The 22,695-nt window shown below is 31.3% G+C and overlaps 1 protein-coding gene across 5 annotated transcripts; it reads left to right on the forward strand.

Annotated features, from left to right (window-relative positions):
• The first annotated feature begins 699 nt into the window (after window positions 1–699).
• Window positions 700–13,598, forward strand: LOC126666614 (probable serine/threonine protein kinase IREH1). 5 transcript variants are annotated; one of them, XM_050359435.2, is made up of 18 exons: window positions 704–1,736; window positions 3,797–3,861; window positions 3,968–4,147; window positions 4,245–5,630; window positions 6,108–6,280; window positions 6,470–6,716; window positions 6,935–7,027; window positions 7,107–7,247; window positions 7,331–7,423; window positions 8,205–8,409; window positions 9,526–9,611; window positions 10,803–10,861; window positions 11,483–11,534; window positions 11,642–11,698; window positions 11,795–11,968; window positions 12,051–12,128; window positions 13,091–13,278; window positions 13,373–13,598. In XM_050359435.2, the coding sequence occupies exons 1-17, from the start codon at window positions 974–976 to the stop codon at window positions 13,172–13,174; spliced, it is 3,936 nt and encodes a 1,311-aa protein (XP_050215392.1). In that variant the 5' UTR covers window positions 704–973; the 3' UTR covers window positions 13,175–13,278; window positions 13,373–13,598. The 5 variants fall into 5 exon arrangements, with proteins under 5 accessions (XP_050215394.1, XP_050215395.1, XP_050215393.1 ...); XM_050359434.2 differs by having other exon boundaries at window positions 705–1,736; window positions 10,773–10,861; XM_050359437.2 differs by lacking the exons at window positions 11,483–11,534; window positions 11,795–11,968; window positions 12,051–12,128; window positions 13,091–13,278; window positions 13,373–13,598 and having other exon boundaries at window positions 700–1,736.
• Window positions 13,599–22,695: the final 9,097 nt, after the last annotated feature.

Here is a 22,695-nt window from a genome sequence, read left to right on the forward strand (position 1 = left end):
CGTGCTGATGCAGCGGAATAACTAGACCACACATAATAAAAACTGGAAAAAAAAACAAGAGATAAGATGAATTAAAGCACAAGATACGGGATTAGATAAGTGAAACGGTATAAAAAATACTAAAAAACAAACTTATAAGTTTTTTAAACAAAAAAACCATATTTATAAGAATGTTAAAATTAAATTCAAATTTAACTTTTTACGATATATTTTTATTTGTATTTAAAATTTTACAGATCAAATGTTTTTAGTTGGTAATCATTTTAGTGACTTCAATCACAAAACCCCCTAAATTTAAAAAATGATCACCCTTTTAGTTTAATGATGACACTCACTAAACCCCTTTTGCCCCAAAAATGACTAAAGTATTTCTAAACATTATTAATTAAAAAAGATCAGATCTAATCAAATCCAACCAAATCCAACTAAATTCAATCAAACCCAAAATCATTCACCCAACCCCCTGACTGACACCACCCGCCTGCCGCCGCCTTTGGAAAATAGACCCATTTGGGTGGTTTCCGACGGCGGCGACTTCCGGCTTCAGAGGCGGCGGCTTAGAAGAGTACAAGTTAAATGGTTGAAGATGAAGAGTTATACGAGTAAAACTATATAAGATGAGGGGTCAAATGATACAATAAGGCAAAAACATCACTGATTATTACAGCATGAGTTATTTAAGGCTCCATCTTTCCACATCCCAACAGTCTTCTTTTTTTCTTTCTTTTCCACTTCAGTCTTCTTCTTCTTCTTCTTCTTTTCCTCCAAACTTCAAATTTCATTTCCCCAACTTTCTCTCTCTAGATTCACATTCCCTCACACTTTCTCTCTCTAAAAACTAAAATTCCACTCTCCAATTTGCAGTACATCGTCGCTCTCTTACCAGCTATGGCTGCAACTTCCAGATTCCACAGCACGGAGCTTAAATTTCACTGACACCAAGCGAAACCCTAATTGAAATTTGAAGGAAGAAATGGTTTTCAAGAACAAATTATTTTTCTCATCGAAGAAATCAGACACTTCAAGTCCGGATGGATCTTCTAACAGCCCGAGATCCATCGGGTCCAATTCCCCGATCCGATCCGACAAGAAAAAACCCAAATCTGTAAGTAAAGACGATTCTCCAACTCCAACTCCAACTGCAACTTCAACTTCAGCTTCTAGTTCTACAAGTAGCAGTAGTTTTGCTAGTAAGAAGCTACAATTACAGTCACAGGTTAAAGACGGGGTTAAAAAGAAAGATAAAGAATCTTCGGCGACAGTTCAATCGCCGAAAAAACTGTCATTTTCTAACAAGAAATCGGTAACTTCCTCCAGTAAAACAGCAACACCGGCGGTGCCTTTGGATAAGGCTACTGCTACTGGTGCTGCCTCGTCTTCGGTTTCGCCGATATTGGCGTCGTCGTTAGGGTTAAATAAGATTAAGACGAGATCCGGGCCGTTGCCGCAAGAGAGTTTTTTCAGCTTTAGAGGTGGTGGCGGTGGTGGTGATAAAGGGTCGAGTAATTTATCGCGGTCGGGTGGCGGAGATGGAGGGTTGAGTTCGAGTTCAGGGAAGAAGGAGGTTTTGGGACAGAGTAGGATGATGAAAATGGGAAGTGGTGAGAGTTTAATTAGTGATATTAATAGTAATTGGGATAGTAATATGTCTAGTGGAAGTGGACAGCTAAGGGATGCAAGTCCTAATTTGCAGGGGAAATCGCGGTTGCTAAATGGGGAGCCATCGGCCGAGGCAGGTAATGCTTGTAATTTTTGTTATTATTACTTGCTTTAATAGTTTGTGGATTAACTACATTTGCTGTTGCTCTTCTTGATGAATATGTTATAGGATTTTATATAAATATAAGTGGTGTTAAGTGTTTGGTTAAATGGCTTAGTGAACATACGGGGTGAGTAGTTTTTTTTTTTTTGTAATGGAGTTACATTTGCTTGCAATGTAAGATAGAGTATCATTTCTGATTCGGGTTTTAGATTTTTTTAAGTTTAGAGTATGTAATGATCTTGTTTCATGTAATTAAGAATTATAAACCCATTTCTTGTGGACAAACTGAATTCTTTTGGTAAAGATGTCATGTCACCATGGGTGTTGGTGTGGTGCTTCCTTCCAATGACCTTTGACAGAACGGTTACTATCATTCTTAACATTGAATATTAATAATTAGGGTATTTGTGAATCCGTAGGGTGTAGAAATTAGTAGTCAAAAGTATCAGCTTTATATTTTGGCATTCATGCCATTAAAGGTACATCTTAGGTTATTTATAAAATAAAATGTTCAAATAAGTTTCTATTGTTTCCATTGGTGGTAAATCTTGTCTATCCTAGTGTCTTTTCCTTCTCTTTATTGTGATGTGAAAACACGAGGGAAGCTGCTACCTGCTGCTGTTATGAATGGACTTCCCAAAATCCAAGGGCAATGTAGCTCAAAGGCTGCATGTACATGGTTTCGGAGAGTATTTTGTATTAAGTTTAAATTTCAAATTCTTACTGGTTCAGATGAATTAACTGCCATTCATATTGGCTGCAATTTGAAGTTTGGTACTTTTGCAGCCACATCAAAGCTTCATCTTTGAAGATCCATTATTGGTAGTGAAATGATAGTAGCTTTTTTAGATGGTGAAATAAAAAAAGAACTATAAAATTGAGCCGTGGCATTGGATGGGTGAGGAGGTTTGTCAGGGAGCATGGTTTAGGTAGTCCATCATTAATTGGTTGTATCTCCTAGGAAACGACTCAAATGGATGAAACATTTCACAAGTGGCTGTTAAAGTCTAGACATGTATCTAAAGAGGTGTTATTGTCTCCTAGAAATAGTTTCATCATTCATGTTGATACTGTTCAAATTTAATTCTCTAATTTTGGTTGCCAAAACCTATGTTGTACAAAAACAAAAATGGAAATGGAAACAAATACTGCAAAACCGAACTTTCAAAATATGAAAAAAAAATTTGTAAAGAAAACGCGCATATAATAAAAATATAGAGATATATTTATAAGCATTAAAAATTATAAAATTTTATATATTTTAAGTTTTTAATTATAGAAAATATAGTTTTATGCAAATAAATTATGCATGTGCACCTTCTATGCATATCAACTACCATTAGTCAATTTGTTTCTTCCCTGTATCTTCTCCTTTTTATGTTATAATGATACAGATTTTTAATATTGTTGCAAATTAGGATCAGTTTAAAAAAAAAGTTTGGATGGTGAATAGATTTTGTATGTATGAAAAATGCAATGTGTTGTGCAAAAACTTCTTGTACGCTTTGGTGTTTCGTTTTACTCTTTCGGAAATACTTTAGAAATTTCGAAACTCTATATTTATAACATATCATTATAAAATATATAGTTTCTTCATTTTCCATTTTGGTATTTTTTGGTGTTTCGTTTTCTAAAATTCTTCTGAAATTTCAGAACTATATAGTTATAACATATTATTGTAAAAAGCATAATTTCTTCGTGTTGCGTTGTGGCATTTGCTCGTTTCAATATGTTTGTTTTCGTGCTACATAAAACATGCATATTATTTGGTGCTCAAATAGGGAAAGGTGCGAAGGAAGGTAATGGCTGAAATTCTATGCTTGTTAGGTTACTGAATTTAGGAATGAATCTCAATGACTAGATGTTAAATGGTAAACTTGCTATTTTTCTTTTTTGCAAGATACCTAAAGCTACCTTGATAGGTTCAAATGAGTCGTAGGTTTTCTGTGCTAGTTAGAAGCTCACTAACTAAATGATCAAATGATTGGTATATTTGTTATTTTTCATTTTTACAAGGTGGAACTTCCTTGATAGGTGGATACGAGTCATCACAGGGTCGCTCTGGAGGCTTAAAAAGTTCTGATGCTATTACACCAGAGGTAATCAGGATGAGAAATTTTCTTTGTACAATTAGTGAATTTGCTTCTCTTAAATGTAAGTAAATTTTAGTTCATTCCCACGATCTCATCGAATGTGCTTTTCTAGACTAGTGATTGTGAAAACCCAAAGGAATCTGAATCTCCCCGTTTTCAAGCCATACTTCGAGTTACTAGTGCACCTAGAAAGAGGTTTCCTTCTGATATCAAAAGTTTCTCCCATGAATTGAACTCCAAAGGGGTGCGGCCTTTCCCATTTTGGAAGCCTCGAGGCCTAAATAACTTGGAGGTTAGTAACTGACCCATGACTATTATATGTTCCAGTAGATGTATTGTGCTTATGGTATTTGCATGTCCCTTCTAAATCAACTTGCTCTTACATACAGGAAATTGTGGTCGTTATACGGGCAAAATTTGACAAAGCAAAGGAAGAAGTGAATTCTGATCTAGCTATATTTGCTGCGGATCTGGTTGGTGTCCTAGAAAAGAATGCTGAAAGTCATCCTGAGTGGCAAGAGACTATTGAAGACTTGTTGGTTTTGGCTCGTAGTTGTGCTATGTCATCCCCGAGTGAATTTTGGCTTCAGTGTGAAGGTATAGTTCAAGAATTGGATGATAGGCGTCAGGAACTTCCTCCAGGAATGCTGAAGCAGCTTCACACTCGAATGCTTTTCATTCTCACAAGATGTACCAGGTTGTTGCAATTTCATAAGGAAAGTGGTCTGCCCCAAGATGAAAATGTTTTTCAGCTTCGTCAGTCTAGGCTTCTACAATCTGCTGAAAAACTTATTCCTCCTAGCATTGGAAGGGATGGAAAAAGTTCTAGTGCTGCCAAGGCATCAAAAGCAACTTCAGCAAGAAAATCTTATAGTCAAGAGCAGCATGGCTTTAATTGGAACAGAGGCCATGTTGAACAGGTAGTAAATTCAATCCCTACTGTAGATGACGCTTCAAAAAATATTGATACTTCTGGGAGTCGGTCTAGGATAGCTTCTTGGAAGAAACTACCATCTCCTGCAGGTAAAAGCGTGAAGGAAGTTGCAACTTTAGTTTCAAAGGAAAACAATGAGTGTCAGATGGAACCTTCAAAATTATTAAACAACAGGAAATTAGTTTCAGATGCAGATCTTTCTGCTCCTAAGACTTTAGAGCTTCCTGTAGCCAAAGATTCACATGACCACTCTACGAAGCACCAACATAAAGCATCTTGGGGTTACTGGGGAGATCAGCAGAATATTTCTGATGATAATTCAATAATTTGTCGTATTTGTGAGGAGGAGGTTCCAACTTTACATGTTGAAGACCATTCAAGAATTTGTTCCATGGCTGATCGATGTGATCAGAAGGGCGTAAGTGTGAATGAACGCCTTGCCAGAATTTCTGAAACTCTTGAGAAGATAATTGAGTCTTTTACCCAGAAGGATACCCAACCTGCAGTCAGAAGCCCTGATGTTGCAAAAGCATCCAATTCTAGTGTGACTGAAGAGTCTGATGTCCTCTCCCCAAAACTCAGTGATTGGTCTCGTAGAGGATCTGAGGACATGCTTGACTGTTTTCCTGAAGCTGATAATTCTGTTTTTATGGATGACCTAAAGGGTTTGCCTTCAATGTCATGCAAAACTCGTTTTGGTCCAAAATCAGATCAAGGAATGGCCACATCATCGGCAGGTAGCATGACTCCTAGATCTCCATTATTGACACCTAGGACCAGTCAGATAGACTTGCTTCTTGCAGGGAAGGGTGCTTTTCCTGAGCACGATGACCTTGTACAGGTAGTTTTGAAATTTCATTTTTTGCTTTTGCTCAGTAATTAACAAAACATGATATTAATCTGATGTCTCAGTATTCTTGTGAAGTTAATGTAATAATTATTTGAACTTTAAATTTCAATCTGAGAGTTTACATTATATGCTCCAATGAGAGATATCTTCTCAAGTTGCATGATTGCTAGAGTATTGGGAAATAAGAGGATCTCTAGAGTATCAGGAAATAAGAGGATATTTAGTAGTCAATAAATTTGAGAACTGCTAAACAAGCTTTGCAAAGGAGTTCGATATACTTTTTTCTTTCTTTCAATTTTTAATATGTTTAAGAAAGAGACCATAATTAAGTTTGATCTTTAAGTTGTCGATTTTGAGGGGGAGATGATTCATAGACCTGATAAGGTTCTTATCTTGTTGAATGATGAGTTAATGGACATTTTTCATTTTTTTTAATGTTAGACTGAATTTACTTTTATCTTGATGCAGATGAATGAACTTGCTGATATTGCTAAATGTGTGGCAACTACACCGTTAGATGATGATCGTTCTATTGCCTACTTACTTTCTTGTCTTGAAGACCTGAGAATTGTCATTGACCGAAGAAAGTTTGATGCACTTACAGTTGAAACGTTTGGAACACGCATTGAAAAGCTTATTCGGTGGGTAAATGTTTTTGATACTTTACAGTTCAGAGACTTAAATGGAAAACCTTTTGAATCACAACTTATCCAATATGAATTTCGTACTTAGCCTTCCACTTAATGTGTATTGAGAATCTTTTTGTAAATTTGAGTTTGAAATGAAGTTCTGTTATCATATTTTACTTTGTAATGAGGTTTGTTATTCAGGGAGAAGTATTTGCAGCTATGTGAACTTGTAGAAGATGAAAGAGTTGATATATCAAGTACTGTGATTGATGAAGATGCTCCTATGGAGGATGATGTAGTCCGAAGCTTGAGAACAAGTCCCATACATTCTTCTAAGGATCGCACTTCAATAGATGATTTTGAGATAATAAAACCAATAAGCCGTGGGGCATTTGGACGAGTTTTCTTGGCAAAAAAGAGAACTACTGGAGATCTTTTTGCCATAAAGGTAATTAGGTGTGATGTTGACACTTCTAATTCTTTTGAAGCTAAGTTAGGTGTGATCTTTTTGCCCCTAAGACTTTTTGCATTTGAGGGTTCTGAGAAACTCACTGAAAGTTAATTTTCGGTCTTCTTGACGTTAATGTTACATGTTTTCCTTTTTTACATTGTCAACTAGACATAAAATCTGATATGAAAACTCTGTGCTTCTTCACTTTTTAACAGGTACTTAAAAAAGCAGACATGATTCGTAAGAATGCTGTTGAAAGTATACTTGCAGAGCGAGATATTTTAATTTCAGTTCGCAATCCTTTTGTGGTGAGCAGATCTAACATGTAAAACTTTAGCTTACACTGGGATTTACTCGTCTATTTTAACATGTATGTGCACTTGTCAGGTTCGCTTTTTTTATTCATTTACATGTCGTGAGAATTTATACCTTGTGATGGAGTACTTGAATGGGGGAGATTTATATTCTTTGTTGAGGAATTTGGGCTGCTTAGATGAAGATGTGGCTCGTGTATACATTGCTGAAGTTGTAAGTTTCTGTTGACATTTACAAATAGTTTTCCATTGGCTAATGTCATAGCCTGTATATTTGACTGATTTTTTCCTTCTAAGGTTCTTGCTTTGGAATATCTACATTCTCTTCGTGTGGTTCATCGTGATTTGAAGCCTGATAATTTGCTGATTGCTCATGATGGCCATATCAAGGTACTGCTTGCTGTACTTCTGCTACATTCTTGCTTTATGAATGTCAGGAATTCAAAATTTTAATGCCAATTGATTATTGTTCTAAGTATGGGTTGCCATTATCCTCCATCCATCCCGTAGCTGTAGTCCTGTTTGCCTATTTGTTTTCCCTGTAATATAGTCCAGTTTAGAATCCTTATTTTGTTTTGTTTCCTATAGTCCCCTTATTTTATCATGCTCCATTAATAGAAGTCCATTTCTCAAAGATCGGATCAACTGCAAATCTACAACATTATTTCTTGAAAAGATTAAAATATTGGTACTGCTACAGTGAATAATCTATTCTCTTTTAAAATATGACACCATGAGTATGGATCAAAATTTAAATGTGGAGTGCTTAAAAGTCTTATTTGGGGTATATATGACAGGTACTATTAAGTTAATTATGTTAATATTGATTAATTTCCTTAAACTATGTGAAATAAGCAATTTGGACTCTACTTATAGGACGGATGGAGCAGTTAATATCATTACCTTAATGGTTTATTTTATTTAATACTAAACTTATTTGATTTTCTGCTTTTGGTGTGTACTACCTGGGGAAGTAAGTCTGGGGAAAAATGTATTCCGTAAGGTGGATAGCAATTTGTTGTGATATAATTATAGTAACTTGGCCAGATATATATATGGACATGTATTATGATTGAAACCGGGTTATTTAGGACGGAGGCTGGAATAGCTACAAGCCAGGAACAGGCAAGGTATCCTTAAACTAACAGAGGCTTACATTCTTTCTGAACAGTTGACAGACTTTGGTCTTTCCAAGGTTGGTCTGATCAACAGCACTGATGATTTGTCTGGGCCAGCAGTTGGTGGGACCTCTATGCTGGAGGATGATGAACCGCAGCTATCAGCTTCTGAGCAACAGCAGGAAAGACGGAAGAAACGTTCTGCTGTGGGAACACCTGATTATTTGGCTCCAGAGATACTTTTGGGAACAGGACATGGTTCGTAAGCATTTTTTACTTAAGTTCCTGTGATTGTATATATCTTGTCTAGGAAAGTTCAATGCATAATTTAAGATATAGCTGAACCTTGGTCACTAGAACAAATTTGCTGCTTGGAGGATTCATCAAGCAGGTAACAAGTTATTAATTAATGGTCTAACGCATTGCGTTTTTTTAAAAATGAGATTGTAATTCTTCTATAACATTTAAATTTTCCTTTAAATTATTTATAAGCAAAATAAAGTGTTCTGTTTAGGTAAATTCAAATGTTATGTATTGTTTATGGTCATAGTTGTTCGAATCTTACGACTTGAGTGGGTTGTTCGTGTGGGATGTTATTACTTATGTACTCCCTCCGTCCCAATAGAATTGTCCACTTTGAGAAATTTTTTTGTCCCAAAACTCTTGTCCACTTTCAAAAAGTAACTAATTTTTACACTCAATTTTTCTATATTACCCCTATTCAGAATCCACTAATGAGTAAATTGCAAGTGGATCCTATATTAAATAGGGGGGTATGACAAGAAAAGTAAGAATTTTTTATAAAACCCATAAACAATAATTGTTTTTCTTAAACTGTGTGATAAAAGCAAAATGGACAATTCTATTGGGATAGAGGAAGTATTGTTTATGGTCATTGTTGTTGAAATATATCATGTGTATCAACAAAACTGTTACATTTATATCAAACGAGCACTAAATAGAAAAGTAAACACTTGAAAAGATTTTAAGTTTTTAGCTTTCGGTTTTTTTTAGGTTTATTCATATAGCATGTTGTGTGTCCATGAATAAAGAACAAACGGTTTTTCATCGGGTGAGAAAGAATACAAAGTGTTAGCTACACTGAAAAACATAAGGAACAAAAGGTAGAAGAAAGGCTGAATTTGTAGTGATAAAGATATTAAACTATAAAGTTTCACTAAATAACCAAAGATATTAGTTAATCAATAACAAAAAGATGGAAACTCTTAGGATGCAACTTGTAAGTGGCTATATTTTATAAAGTTCATAAACTCCTACTTTAGGATCAAAAAGTATACTGGAAAGTCTCCTCTCGTTATTTCTGATTAAAAGAATTAATTGCTAGAATGTAACTTCTCTGTAAAAAAATTTCAGGCACAACTGCAGATTGGTGGTCTGTGGGTGTCATTCTGTTTGAGCTGATTGTTGGTATTCCACCATTTAATGCAGAACATCCCCAGGTTAGTATTTTTGGCTTTGATATTGTCCTCTGATTCCTCAGCAAAGTGCTCTCTTTCACTTCCTTTTTGGTCCATTCTTCTTTCTTTTTGTTACTTAAAGTTCTCTATTTCTATTAATGTCTTCTTCTTTCCTTCTGGAGTTAAGTTTACTCTGCTCTTTTTATTATCAAAATATGAGATGAAAACTGTGAAATACTAGTTTCTATCTCTCTTTTAATGCATCCTACGTGAGTTTTTCTTCTCTGTTTTCATCAATTCTAGTAAAATGGTGGCAAGAAATTAGTACATTATAAGTTGACTTGTGGAATCATGGGAAATAGTGTAATGGTGTGTACTTTTTATAATTTTACATTTTTGTGTATCTGGTATGTACTTCTCTAAGTTACCTTAAGTTAGCTTGCATAATCTTTCAGGAGAGGTGCCAAATTTAGTTTGAATATAATGGGGAAGCTTCTTATGTTTTGCATGATAGGCTTGGGTCCTTAATTGGCTTATAGCATTTTTTTAATGGACGTTTGCATGCGAGATCAGTAGAAAATTTCAAGACTTCTATGGTTTCGGTAAATGCTTAATCAATAATTGTTTTTAGGCTTGAAAGACCTTGTTATTGTAATTGGTTGATCAATAATAATGATTAATGATTACAAAACTACAGGGAGTCCAATATTTTTACGTGATTTTGATTCATGATTAGTGCTGTTAGGAAGGCAAATAAAAAGTACCAAGCACCTTATTTTCCAAATTTTTGTCGTATTTTTAGTCTTGGTTTGTCCGAGTTTGAAATATAACAATTCTGGTAGGCATACAATGGCTGCAAAATTAGCTTTTGGGTGAGGTTTTAAATCAAGGCCCTCTCTTGTTGTCTTATTGGCCTTGTAGGAAGTTTGCTTTAGGTAGACAGTTGACATGATCACAGTATGATCTCAATGCAATAGGCCATGCTTCTTTTGTGCTGTCAGCTCAGATTACTAGGTATCAAGCTCATAGTCCTGTTTTTTAGAATAAAACCTTTTTGTTTATGACTTACTGGGCGTGTTTAAGAGCTACAAATTTTGTCAGTTGTGATGCTCCTGAAATTTTTAAGTTTCATGTTGATATGCCATGACTTTTATTGTAGTTCTCTTGCTGTAGATGCATTCTTATATTTTGTTTTCCTTCTAGATAATTTTTGATAATATTCTCAATTGTAAGATACCATGGCCCCGGGTACCTGAAGAAATGAGTACTGACGCACAGGATCTTATAGATAGGTAAGCGAGCTTCCCAACATATAATGAAATTTCACAAAACTATCACTCCCGAATTCTGTTTTTCATCTAGTTATTCCTATCACCTATGTATATGGGGATAATTTTCACCAACGGTCCCCAAACTTTACTCCATCCCCCAACCGTCCCTAAACTTTAAAACGTATCTCAACCATCCTTGGACTTTAAATTTATATCCTCCCTAAAATTTAAAAGTATCCCAACTGTCCGTGTACTTCAAATTTATATCCCAATCGTCCCTGCCATTAATTTTTTTTAATACCGTCAAATTTTGCTTATGTGTTTGTGGCTTGATAGTCAACAAATAATTTAGTAATTTTCTTAATTTTAATGACACAGACTACCATGGCATGTTGCCACTTCAGCAAATATAACAGTGTTAGAAAAAATTGACAGCTGGAACAGTTGGGATACGTTCTAAATTTTAGGGACGGTTGGGGAAAAGAGAGTAAATTTTGACTGTTTGTGAAAATTACCCATGTATATGGTATCAAATTTTGTTAGCCTTATTAGCCTGACTGATACCAGATAAATGTTGTCCTAGTCTTAGATAATGAATTAACACATTTTAAGTAAAGACTTGCTAATAATATCAGTCTCCAGATTATTAACTGAAGATCCCCATCAGAGACTTGGAGCTGGAGGGGCATCTGAGGTGACCTTATTGCTGTTTCTAGCTTCTAGTTTAATGCCCTGTGTATGCTAGGGTATGGTCTCTGTAAATTAAACTTTGCACTAACATAAACAAATTTTTTGGTTTAGGTGAAGCAGCATGTATTCTTTAAGGATATTAACTGGGACACACTTGCCAGGCAGAAGGTATGATTATGAATGCCATTTTATTATCATTTAAATGGCTTTATTCAGTCTTGAAGCATATAAATTTATAGGCTGATTACCTGTGATTATTTTCAGGCTGCATTTGTTCCCAGTTCGGAAAGTGTACTTGATACAAGTTACTTCACAAGTCGCTACTCTTGGAATACTTCAGATGACCACGTATACCCAGCAAGTGAGTTTGAAGATTCCAGTGATGCTGACAGCTTAAGTGGTTCTAGTAGCTGCTTAAGCAATCGCCATGATGAAGTGGTATGTTTTGTCCGAGAAGCCATATACATTTTTTACATTGATAACTAGAAAAGATTTACTCTTTGCTTGTGATGATCAACAGGGAGATGAATGTGGGGGTCTTGCAGAGTTCGACTCTAGCTCATCTGTCAACTATTCATTTAGTAATTTCTCATTTAAGGTATTTTCCGTACTTTTAAGAAGACCACAAACTTCTCCATGTATTATCTCTAATCTAATCTAAACTTTACTTTTCTATTCCTTCTATTCTTTCCCTTTGTTTCTCCCTCCTTCTCTAAAACCTTTACAGAAGTAACTTTAGAATCAAACTGGAATTTCCTTTTTCAATACGAATGTAATAAGCTTTGACAAAGGACATAATTTATCATATTTCCCTTTTTTTGGATAGAGAAAGGATTTTATAGTCACTTTGCTGCTAGAAACTAATATGTATAGGAGCTTTGGGCATAGTGATCGTTAGAGATAAATAAATCTATGGTTGATTGAAGCCTCACCTAACAGCTTGAGCTTTAAGGTGGACCGGTTATTTGACATGGTATTAAAGCCTCTATGAATTGAAAGGTTTAGAGTTCAATATTTAGCAATCCTCATTTGGTTAATTAAATAATTTAGCACAAGGTAAAATTAGCTTGTGTGTTTATCTGTTCACGCCTCAAGTCCAATGGGCATTCGTATATGGAGGTGTGTTAGAGATAAAAAAATTTATTGTTGCAGTTTGGCCTTTTAGTGAACTGGTTATTTGACAGTGACCTTAAGAATTTAATTGGCTTCTGTAAACTAGTTAATGATATAAAAATATGAACAAGTTTACCTTAAAGATTATGTTGTATGCTGTTAACCTCGTTGAAGTATTTAGTGGGTTATAGAATTAGCCTTTTCATATTTGGAATTATATGTTTTGTAACTATGATGGCAGTTTTAACTTAATTTGGGAGTGATTATAGATGATTTATTAGTTGTACTTGATGGTATAGCTATTTAAAAATAGATAAGATGATGGTACTGAGTAAAAAAATGCATATTTTCTGTCTACTAATGTTTTGGTTTTCTTGGCGTGTTTGCTCTATAAATAATGCATTTTACTTCAGCTTTCTCATCTTCTCTGTTTTGTTGTGGTTTTAGAATCTCTCCCAGCTCGCATCAATCAACTACGATCTTCTCTCCAAGGGCTGGAAGGACGATCCATCTACAAATTCCAATCCATGATCTTTGTATCTACTCAGTCGAACCACAATTGTGGTTTTGACATCGGATTAATTTGGCACTTTTAAGGTGCCTGATTGCCAGTGTTGTTTGTATACTCTGTACATGTACGTCTCGATCTTTAAGCACTTGTTCTCCAATTTCTTCAATAGATTAATTTCACTGCGTAAGTCTGTCATTTGATATTTGGTGCTCTTTCAGAAATAGCCAAAATATTGAAGGACTGAAACTGCTCTGGGGATGTGCTCTTTCCGCATTATAGGTAATGTATCCACACTGGGATTTTTGATTATAATATTATCAAGAGTTAATTTATTTTTTCGCCGAGGATCTTACTTGTACCATAATTAAAATGCCAGTGTTAAACCTATTGTGCACCGTTTGTGAATTGTTTCCTCATCAATGAGAATACATCCCTTTGTTTTCAGTCATGTTGATCAAATTTTCAAGCTATTTTTAGCAACTTTAAGCTTTCAAAAGCCTGTATTAAATTAAATTCAATTTACTTTATGTAATTTTTACTCTTTCTGAATGTATTCTGTTGTAATAATCTCAATCCCATGATTAAAGAAATCAGTGTAATAATCTTTTTTAGGATGAAGTGGAAATTAGCTTGCAAAAACTTTGAAGTTTAATTTTCTGAAAATTGATTATGATGGTTAAATTGGCATTAATACAATCTAGACCATCCTGTTAGGTTTGGATTTTACTTGAGATCTTACTCTCTTTTTTTTTTTATTTGTTTCCATATGGACTTTTTAACATTGTAAAAAGATCAAATTGGATTCACCTTCAATAAATTTTAATTTTTTCATTTTTTATGCTTGTGTGGATGACGTGGTATTAAATATTAACTAAAATATAATATATATAAAGAGCTATATAAATATCGCTCACATGTGTTAGCACGTGCGATATGTTCATCTACTTTGAACAATTATACTACTTTTAAATGGATATATGGATAGTTTTATGACATGACATGAATTACGAGCTCTAGTTATACAATAAAATAATTGTTTTTCATATGATAATAAATAGAAGCACAAATATGTTATCTTCATTTTTGGTATATTTTCTTCTTCTTTTTTATGATAAAGATGTATGAAATAGATAGGTTTCAGAACACGAAGATGTAAAAATTGAAATTACTATTACTGATTTAGTTGAAGTTAATCATCCCTCCTAACTTGAACAAATTAACAAATTAAACTATCAAAATTAGCATGTATATATTTTTATCATGATATTGTTCATTACTAACTACACAAGTCTCATTACTAATAATAGAACAAACAAGACTTGTGGGTGAACGTTAAACAACAAAAAAAAAAATAGTAAACGATACTAAATATAGCAAAATTGCAACTTTCAATTTCAATTTTTTGTTAAAAAATGTCTATATAAACTCCCAAGTGCATGCTTATTAAATTCTCAAACAAAGAAAGCAAACGAGATGATGGGAAAGAGAGGGGTAGGGTTGTTTTGTTTGGCTATCATAGCTTTAGCTGCATTGATCAACTGTGCAGAAGCCAAAGCAATTCCGAAACATCCCGGCCCTAACCCCGAAGGTGATTTATGTCGACTACCAGGAGGTATTTCGCTACCTGGCTGCCAATCTAACAACAAGGCTACGCTCATCCCGGCTTACAATCACGATCGTGGCTGCTTAAGAACCAATAGGTGCCGCGGTGGTCAAGAATAAACATCGGCACAACACTCTCTTTTACGTTGGATTTCATGTTTTCTTTCATGATATCTAACAAATCATGTTTTCAGTCTTTGTTTGATATCAAGTTTGATTCTCTATGTATTTATATCAAATTCATTTGTAATTTAATATTGTGAGAGAGTCAAAATATTTTGACACAATTATCAAATTGATATTACAACAAATAATTGATTGTAGTTGATTTCAATTTTATTCTATAATTTCGATCATTTTGTGAAATTCCAAATACAACTTTAAAAGGGGGTGTTATTTAAATAAATTTAAAAAATTGATTAAATAAAGAATAGAAAGCAAGTTAGAAATTGACAAAGCAATTTTGAAGTGTTTGGGTTCAAAATCATACTGCATCCGCTACTTGATCAAAAATAAAGATTTGTAAATTCAACAACATTTGAACAAGTTACATAAAAATGGTATCTTTATAAGCTCAACATCTAACTTGCAATTTTTTATAAAGCTACACGCCTAATTCCAATAAACGTTTTTTACAAGGTTTAATTAATAACTCATAACACTATTAGAAAAGCTGGATTTAGCGACGAAATTTAGCAGCACTCTAAATTCATCGCTAAATTCATAATTAGCGATAGATGAGCCTTGAGTTAAATGAAACGTTGACAAAATTTTGGCAACTTTTACGAAAGATTAACAAAAATCTATCGCTAAATCTTGAGTTAAATGAAACGTTGCGTATTAGAGTTAAGTACAATCCGTCTCTAAATTTTAACCCCAAAATGCAGATCCCCTTCCTTCTTTGCCATTTGCAATTTCTTCTCCTCTCTCAACCAAAACCGACATCGTCCTCCCTCACCAGCAGTCCGCTAACAGTCCAAAAACAGTAGGTACATTTTTTACATTTTTATTATTTTTATTAGGATTAACTGCATATAAAATCACGACCGTTACACCAAATTTCAAAAATAACATGACCTTTAAAACGTATCGATCACATACACCACCTTTCATTTCTTTTCAAAAATAACATCGGCTATTTTTAATGGCATTTTTACGGACGTGGGCAGACCCATCGAATGTCCAAGGCAGCAAAATCTCACTGCAAAATATGCGCATGATGAAATTGAAAAGAAATGAAAGGTGGTGTCTATGATTGACACGTTTTAAAGGTCATGTTATTTTTGAAATTTGGTGCAAAGGTCATGATTTAACATGTAATTAATCTTTTTCATTTTTAAATAATCTGGTTAGGTTTGTTATTTAATTTGTTAATTTGATCATGATTGTAGTTTAATTAAATTGTTAATTCTAGGTTAATTGTTAAATTGGGTTAATTTTTAGATTTATTGAATTATAATTTAGGTTAAATTAGGTTAATACGTGTAATTAGATTATAATTATTAAATTAGGTTAAATTTTAGGTTAGTTTAATTATGAAATTAGATTAATTAAATTGTTAATTATTGGTTAATTTTTAAATTAGGGTAATTTTTAGGTTAATTAAATTATAATTTAGGTTAAATTATATTAATATGTTTAATTAGATTAGAATTGTTAAATTAAGTTAAATTTTAAGTTAATTAGATTATAAATATTAAATTAGGTTAAATTTTAATTTAAATGAAATACCGCTAATGTTCTATAATTTAATTTTAAAAAAGTTCTATAATAATTTATTAGAACTTAAAATATTTATTAAATATTAACTAAAATATTTAATATAATTTAATATTTAATACATATACTTAGTCATATAAATATCATTCACGTGTGTTAGCACATGGCTAAATACTAATGTTGTTATTACTTTGAACAATTTGTTCTTCTTTTAAATGGATATGACTAATTTTGTGACATGATTTACGAGCTCTAGGTATGTAATAAAATGATTGTTTTTCATACGAAATTGTGAAAAACTGAAATTACTATTACTGATTTAATTGAAGTTAATCATCCCTCCTAACTCAAACAAATTAACAAATTAAACTATCAAAATTAACATGCATATTTTTATTATGATTTTGCGATATCATGAAAATGATAGCAACATGCTTGATGTATTTGTTTTATTTTTCAATTTTTTTTTTGCATGGATCACGTACACAAGTCTCATTACAAATTAATAACATCATTACTAATAATAGAACAAACAAGATTGTGGGTGAAAGTTAAACAACAACAAAAAAATATATTAAACGATATTAAATATAGTAAAATTGCAACTTTCAATTTCTATTTTTTGTTAAAAAATGTCTATATAAACTCCCAAGTGCATGTTTATCATAGCTTTAGCTGCATTGATCAACTGTGCAGAAGCCAAAGCAATACCGAAACAACCCGGCCCTGACCCGGTGACTGATCTATGTAATATACTGGGAGGTGTTCCGCTACCCGGCTGTCAATCTAACAAGAAGGCTACGCTCATCCTAGCTTACAATCACGATCGTGCCTGCTTAAGAACCAATAGGTGCCACGGCGATCAAGATTAAACATCGGCACAACGTACTCTCTTTTACGTAGGATTTCGAGTTTTCTTTCATGATATCTAACAAATCATGTTTCAATTTTTGTTTGATATAGAGCTCGAGTCTCTTTGTATTTATTTTAAATTCATTTTTAATTTAAGATTGTGAGAGAATCAGAATATTTGACACAATGACCGAATTGATATTGTAAAAAATAATTGATTATAGTCGATTTCAATCTATATCTATACTATAATATAATCTTGAACTCCAAATTAATTTTAACAAGTGGATTGATTATAAATTTCCATGTGGCAATTACTCATTTAAAATTAATTCATTATTTTATTAAAAAACCTAATAATTAATATTTTTTAAGTTATAAAATATGAAAAGTTAAAACTTGCAATAATTAAATTTGTTTCATAACTTATAAATATTAATAGTATAGAAAAACTTTTAAGATTTTATAAATTATAAACATGAAAAAAGAAACTCTTCAAATTTCATCGCCATCAAAATTATAAAATTCTATGAGTTTAAATTTAAATTAAATTAAATTAATTTTTTTATTTTTAGTATATAATAATATAAAAAATATTTTATTTCTCATAATTTAAAAATACATCCTATTGAATTACATATTTTAAAATAATATTATAAGAATTAAAAAATTAAATTATGAGAACTAAAATACTTTTATTTCATTATATGCTAAAAATATAAATAATTTTAAAACTAAATTTAGTTAATTAAAATTTAAAGTTATAGAATTTTATAAATGTGATGGTTTTAAAATTTGAAGAGTTTCTATTTATGTTTATAAGTTATAAAATATTAAAAAAAATTAAATATTATTAACATTTATAGGTTATGAAACCAAATATATTAATTTTTTTTAACTTTTCATATTTTTAAAAATAAGTTTTGTATAACATCTAACTTTTCATATTTTTCAATTAATTACAACTTTTTTGTCATGAAATATATAAGTGTGTTTATATATATATATATATATATATATATATATATATATAAAAATCCATGCACACATATTTAATTATAAACAAACATGGTTCTTAAGAGTTTTTTTATATCTATTTCTTTCTATTTTTTCATACTTGATATTGTCTCATGCAACTTTTTCCCGCAATAATTTTTTTTTAATCATTCATAATAAAGTACGCTTGGAGTAAGTATCGTCTATCTTTTTAAAATTGTTTAGTTTATGTGTATGGTTGTTGTTGTGTATTTTAATTTATTTTAGTGACATGTGACCTAACTTACTAAAGAATTCAAAGAAACGAGGATTGAATGCCATTGGAATATATATATATATATATATATATATATATATTAGACATGAACCATACAATCGTAATTATATGATTTCAATGATAATGTTGATTTTATGAGGTTCATCAAAACTATTTAACATAAAAGATTTTATGTTTTGCATTGAATTGATTTAAAGTTGACAATTATTTTCCATCAAATGTCTTTTTTATTCATTTATATGACATATCTCTTATTATTTTTTAATTATATTAAAAAAACAGTACGTGAATAAAAAAATTGATTATGAATTTTAAATGTTTAATTATAATATCATTATTTATATGTTATGAAATATGAAATATTTTTGAAATTAAATAAAAGTTATTAAAATTTAATCTTATTAAATTTTTTATTGTTTTGATTATGAAATTTAATGAATTTTAGTTAAAACTTAATGAAATTTTCTTAAAGTTTATGAGTAGTTCTATATTTACGTTTAAAAGGTATAAATATGACAAATTTTTATTAATGTATTAAATATATAAAATTTGAAGAATTTTTATTATATTTAAAGCTTATGAAATTTATCATGTTTATAAATTATGATATAAAGAATTTTTTTTACAATTATTAAAATCACCCGCGCAACGCGCATGCATCGACCTAGTTTTATTCTATACTTTGATCATGCTGTGAAATTTCAGATACAACTGTAGGGGGGTGTGGTGGGGGGGGGGGGGGGGGGGGGTTAATAGGTTGTTCAAATAAATTAAAAAATTGATTAGAGAAAGGATAGAAAGCAAGTTAGAAATTGACAAAGCAAATTTAGAGTGTTCTGGTTCAAAATCAAACTACATCCGCTATTCAATCAAAAGTTAAGATTTGTAAATTCAATAAAATTTGAACAAGTTATATAAAATGGTGTTTTTACTGGCTCTACATCTAACTTGCAGTTTTTATAAAGCTGAACTTCTAATTCATAATAAATGATTTTTTATAAGGTTTAATCAATAACTCACGATACGAAATTACTGTTTCGTCTAATAAGAACAAGCGATCAACACAACAAATTGATGCACTATAGATGTAGAGAGTATTTGGAGAGAGTTGTATATATAAATTGCTAATAATTGTTCTTACTTAGCACAAAGTTAGAATCCAAATTTATTGAATCATCCATCATTGGTTCAAAACTGAAATAATCTCGTTTGATCTTTTCTCTTTATTTATTAAATGCTTCTCAGAGTGTTGCTGACAATCGTTGGATTTAAAATGACGATCATTGACTTTAAACGGTCAAGAAATTCAATTGAATTTCATGGTGATTAATTTTGAGCTAACGAAGTTGATTTGAAACTGATAATCATCGATTATCAAAAATCGTTAATTTGATCGTTGAGAAGTTTCAATTTAGCGCAGTTGACTTTGCTTCGACTTTGGGTGATTATTGATCAAGAATAACAGTCGTCAGGTATTTTAGGAAATCCTCAACTATGCATTTTTACCAAAAATGATATTTTTCTACACAATTATTAAAAATATTGAAATGTTGATTGTTTGTATATGTCAAAAAATTAGGAAAATAAATACATATGTTTTTCTACATATAAGCATGGGTAAAAATAGAATTAAATTTGGAGTGTTTAACTCCTCATCAATTTAACAACACTGTAATATGGTTTGTAGATTTATTTTAATTCATCTTAGACAAAAATTAAGATGTTAGTAAATGAGCAAATGGCATAGACATCACAGTAATTAAAGAACGTAAAGTTGATCATTCGATAACATCTAAAAGAAAAGGCAACATCCAACAATATAAGTCCAACCAATAAGCCATACAAGGCAAACATCTGAAGCATTTTGGCATAAAAACATTGCCAAACGAAGAAAAAACAATAATCAAATAAACGCGGCGAATCATAATAGCAATATCAAAAACACACGAAAAGAAAAATAAAATGACAATATGTGTCAAAAATGCTCGATGATGTGCAAATAAAAGCACGAGCGACAAACCATAAAAACATGCGACACTCATTCCAAATCATCCTCTCGCGTATGATCAGTATCCATAGTCGCCCTAAGACAAACACGCGAATTTAGGGGACATGTACATGTTTGCTCATTATGCTGAGACGAACATATGTTCATACATAAGAGTAGTTTATATAAACTTTAATTATAGTAAAATTTAGACGATAGAAATGTATAGATGAAACGTGCAGAATGACAAGTAATTAACAAAAGATAAGTTGGAGAGTATTTACCTCGTGAAAATATCCAAAGAGAAGAAATTTATTTGTTCAGTGATTTTAATACATAAAAGCCTATTGAATTCTAAGTTTAAAGTTGCTTCCATATTCCAATGTTGTGGTGTGGCAATCCTTAAGCTATTTGTAATTTTTAAAATGGGAAAAAATGAAAATTACTTGATTCTAGGAAAATAATACCAAAAACACGCGTGTTCCTTATTTTTTTGGGTCAATACTTGATTTCATTACAAAACATCTTTAACACTTGATTAGTAATTATATTCTCATCCAACACTTATTCTTTATAAACACAAAATCACAAGCCACCAAATATTTTTAACAGATCCAAAATCACAAGCTATCAAACAAAAGGTAAGATAAACCATTCTTGTTCTTCTTCGATTTTTTAATTTATCATATCTATAAATTGATGAAAACGAAGCTTAAATCAGATTCGAGATTTGATGTAATCTAATTGATTTCAGCAAAGCTGAAATCAATTTGATCGTTCAGGCGGCAACGGCCCAGAAGAGCAAATCGGAGAAGATGGTTCAGGCGACAACGACTTGGAGGAGCAGATCGGAGAAGAAGGTTCAGGCGGCACCAACTCCATACCAAAAGCACAAAAGTGTATTAGATCTAATTATTGTGATATTACTGTTGTTGTTGTATTTCACGCTGCTGTTGCTGCTGTTTTTTATGTTGCTGTTTTCTGTTTGTTTTTATTACTGTTGTTGTTTTATACAACTACTGTTGTTTTTTTTAGTATACTTTCTGTATATTTGTTGTATACGTTTAGTATACCCCCATATAAGTTTAGTATATTTTTTTTATATGTTAACACAATTTTAAAATTAAAATAGTGAAGTGTATCCAAATTAAATAATTTTAATATTATATTGATAATATTATTCGCTTGTTTCTTAGTTTGTTATATGTAATGATTATTTACTTTTAATGATTATAATGGTTTGGTATCTCTTTTCAATGTTTTATGCATATTGTACATTTGTTATATGTACTGATTCGTTATATGTACTGACTTTTTTTTAAATAATTATAATATTTACACTAATCAAATTATATATAGTTTTTGTACATTATATTGTATTTTTTTAATAATTCAGAAATGCCAACACCTGTTATTATCAGTATTTGACATTATATACATTTTAAATTAATAAATACACGAAGAATACACAAGGTGTATATATTATTTAAAATAAAAAAGTATATATAAATTATACATAAAGTATACACGAATAATACACAAGGTGTATTTATTATTTTAAAATAAAAAAAAGTATGTACAAATATACACGAATAATACACAAAGTGTATTTATTATCTTAAAAATTACAAAATACACACAAATAATACACAAGGTGTATTTATTAGCTTAAAATTACAAAATATACACGAAGAATACACAAGGTGTATTTATTATTTAAAAATAAAAAAAGTATGTATAAAATATACATCAAGTATATATGAAGAATACACAAGGTGTATTTTATTATTTTAAAATAAAAAAAATACGTACAAAATATATATAAATATACACGAATAATATACAAGGTGTATTTATTATTTTAAAATTACAAAATATACACGATATTTAACATAGTATATTTATTATTTTAAAATTAAAACATGTACACAAAATATACACGAAAAATACACAAAGTGTATTTATTATTTTAAAATAAAAAAGTGTGTACAAAATATATATAAAGTGTACACGAAGAATACACAAGGTGTATTTATTATTTTAAAATAAAAAAAACATGTATAAAATATACATAAAATATACACGAATAGTACACAAGGTGTATTTAT

This window comes from Mercurialis annua, linkage group LG2, assembly GCF_937616625.2.
Source record: "Mercurialis annua linkage group LG2, ddMerAnnu1.2, whole genome shotgun sequence".
NCBI classification, from domain to species: domain Eukaryota; kingdom Viridiplantae; phylum Streptophyta; class Magnoliopsida; order Malpighiales; family Euphorbiaceae; genus Mercurialis; species Mercurialis annua.